Raw genomic sequence first — 3478 nt, forward strand, 5'->3', positions numbered from 1 at the left:
CACCACAAAGTTTGCACTTGAATTTGCTCGATGTTTTCTTGTTTTGAGCATGAGTTGAACACACTTGAGATTTTTTTTTTTTTTTTTCTAATCCTAACCACTCTTTTAATTTGAGTAAACACTCAATCATGCTCCTGTCCATTTTACCGAATAACATCACAACTCCTAGCGAAAATGAAGGAGCAAATCGATCCCTAATTCTTGTTGTGGCGAAACAACGTGGTTTTTCTGTGATATTGTTTGTCAACGACTAACAGAAATCGGTGATGTAACATGTTAACTTGTTGAGTTGGTTATTTAGTACCACGCTAGCAATGTTGGATTGAACAGAAAAGAAATCCTCCCTATTCGTTCCATGTTAGACAGAGTTAGTTCAAAAATAAATAGTCAAGAACATTCAGTTTCTTATCCAAGAATAATGACATTAGACACACTTTATTCTTTGTCTCACTTGGTCCACTTGTTCGGCCATAATTTCCTAAGCCCATCCGATCCCCCTTTTTTTTTTCTTCTAAAAGAAAATATCAAGTCCTCTTTTCTTGAAGAGAGAGGAATAAAGTCAGTTGTGTTTAGAAGGAAGAATGGAGAAACCAAGTTCGATAATATTTTTTCTTTCATGTATTAAAGATTATAAAAAAGAAAAGAAAAAAAAAATGAGATAGAAAATTACAATTTGTTTGACAAGGGCAAAAAGTCCAGTACAGATACAAGACAACCCTTCCCCACTCTTGGATTTCCAACTATATATCATATATCATTATCGACCAACAAAGAAGGTAGGAAACTTTTTCCATTCACTAACCTTTCCTTTTTCTAAGCAGATTCTTGCTAAATTGCTTTTACAACATCAATTCAAAAACTATCCGCAAACTTGCTCATTCTTTGCTAGTTTGAGCAGCTGAATCCATGGCAGACTGAAAGCCAGATAACCAGGACCAAAAACAACAATATGCCAAGAACAACCAATTTAATTTTCATATTCTGATACCACATCTTTCTACGGATTTGTGTTCCTTTCTTTCTGAAGTCTTGGGCCTGAAAATTAGGAGATAGTTGAGCACCATAAACTAGAAAAACATAAGATTCCAAATGATGGTTGTCAAATGTTCGTCAAATTACCTGTGAGTGCAATGTCTCTGTCTTATCCGCAAGAACAGTTAGATTTTCTCCTCTATCCATAGCCTGGGAGCATCAATAGCAAAAACAAACATTCCAAAGTATCACACTGTCTAGTCTATATAAGTGAAATAAATCAAGAATTCCAGCTAAGGCAACTCGGCTAGAGTGATAGTAACACATGCAAACAGGATAATGGAGAAAGTGGTAGTTGTACTACAGAAAACAGAACTGAACAGGTTGCAATTTAGTCACTTATTTAACAGTAATCATATTTGAAGTATTGTGAACTGAAACTGTGTTGTGTTCAACATTTTCCATTCCAATAAATTTATAGATAGAAGCAAAAGAGGGCAGACACCACAATAGCAATTTTCCCCCTAATTTCTGTCACACATTGCAAGTTGCAACAAAGCAGTCCACTGTTAACATAGTCCCCCTTCCCTCCATCTTTATTTCAAGAAACATGGTGTATATAAATGACAATGAATTACAGGTTAGACTTGGATGCACATTGCACAGACACAATTGCAAAACAAAATTGCCGATTATCATTAAAAAAAAAAAATCCTTGTCTTACTCCAAAACCGTAACATATATACCTTGTCAATATTCTCTAACATAATACTTTTAACTTCTGAAACTTGAGCCTTCACTTTAATTAGCTTTTCAATCTCCTCTGCATGGTCAATGATGTACTTCATGTGCTCCTTCATAACTGGTCTGCAAAGTGCACACATATTATATCAAAGCAAGCATCTAGTTATCAATAAATAAACACATCATCAAGGGTTTGGACAGAAATAGGCATACCCAAATTCCTTGTTNTCTGCCTTGACACGTTCTAGGAAAGCAATAGATATCTGCTTACTAACAGATTCCTTGGCAACAACACAGTATGCTGCAGATCACATAGAAGCCCATCCTGATTAGTCACATAGCAACTGATGGTTTTAAACATGCAGACAAAATGTTACAGTAATGTTGCCAATGCAGTTGGCATTGCAAAAACAATATTGCAGCCGCACTTAAGAATCCTGGCAACCCAATGTTTCAGTAAAACTTAGAAGTAGGTAGTTTGGTTCTAGAAACCAATGGAAGTCAAAGAGATATCTCAAGAGGTTTGACTTATTTGACTTATTAGCTAAATTAAGTAATTAACAGAAAGTTAGAGACCGACATTTAGAAGTGGTAGCTTTGGTATAACCTGGCAAGGGCACATGGCCATGCAAAGACCCCATTGACCATGTGTTACCATGGCACCCTAACCCTAACAACTCAAGAAGCACTCACAAGATCACAGCCACAAGATAAGCTCATGTATGAAGACTGTTTTATTGCATGATTAATCTAATATCACTAAATGCTGGACAAAATAATTGGGTGTCCCACTAAGATCCCTGATTACTCATGGTGGAGGGAACAGGCATACAATGAAAAGGGATGTGGTAAAAGGAAAAACAAAAATTGAATACCACCACTCACCAAAAGCAAATAATTCTCCAAATGACAACTTGGAATGGTACAGAATCTAGTCATCTACAGACATGCACCACAAATCCAGAATAAAAGGTTTCTTTTTTTTTTTTTTTGTTATTTCATCAATGAACCTTACTTGGACATGGAGAACAGCATTACCCAAACCCAAATCCAAATCCCATTTCTCCTCATTCACTTTGTCTATTGCAGCAATTATTGAAAGAAAGACTGACAAAATCAGCGAAATGAATGACTCATAAAAGGTAAAGTAAGCACACAAGGAAAATCAATTAAAGAGAAAGAAAATGAATCTTTAAGGCAATCCATGTCACATCGATTTCAAAGAATAGATCCAGCACTTAGAAACAGTCAATTCAAGTTCCGTGTGGTGGAAAAGCTTCTAAAGAGTGCACAAGCACAAGAGACAAAAGAGTTAGAGATCGGAGTAAAGCGAGGTTACCGTAACCATCTTCGACGAGAAAATTGAAGGTGTGGTGGTCACAGCTGTAGGTGAACTTGTTGTTGGAGGACGGAAGTTTCTGAAGACACTGAGCTGCAATCGCCGGGAAGTTTCCGGTGAACTCGGTGTATTCAGCTAACACCATTGTGCCGCGAGCAACAAAGCTGTATATGAACGATTCCTGACCCATCTCAACTGAGTCTCGAACTCGGAAACTCAGAGGCAGAGAGGAACAAGAAAAAGAGAAAAAAAGCTCTCAATCGTTCTTATTCAGTTCTGTTTGTTGTTCCAGTTTTACAATGAAGTTAGTAATTTTTAGGCTCCGTTTTCTTTTTTCGCTTTTTCTTTGTTCTGAAGAAAGAAATAATTTCCCTTTTTCTCCGTAATTTATTCATTGGAGAGCACCCACGGCGTTTTCTCTTT

At 36.7% G+C, this 3478-nt stretch overlaps 1 protein-coding gene across 1 annotated transcript; it reads right to left on the reverse strand.

The window, feature by feature from the left end:
- LOC107638547 (vesicle-associated membrane protein 724) lies at window positions 596–3478 on the reverse strand (the record flags this gene model as incomplete). Its single annotated transcript, XM_016341880.2, is given in 6 exon segments — window positions 596–1035; window positions 1120–1182; window positions 1719–1839; window positions 1930–1943; window positions 1945–2017; window positions 3056–3478. Coding segments are annotated over 6 exon segments (611 nt in total), but the record flags the coding sequence as incomplete, so codon positions are not given.

The sequence above is a fragment of the Arachis ipaensis genome, chromosome B01 (genome assembly GCF_000816755.2).
Source record: "Arachis ipaensis cultivar K30076 chromosome B01, Araip1.1, whole genome shotgun sequence".
NCBI lineage: Eukaryota > Viridiplantae > Streptophyta > Magnoliopsida > Fabales > Fabaceae > Arachis > Arachis ipaensis.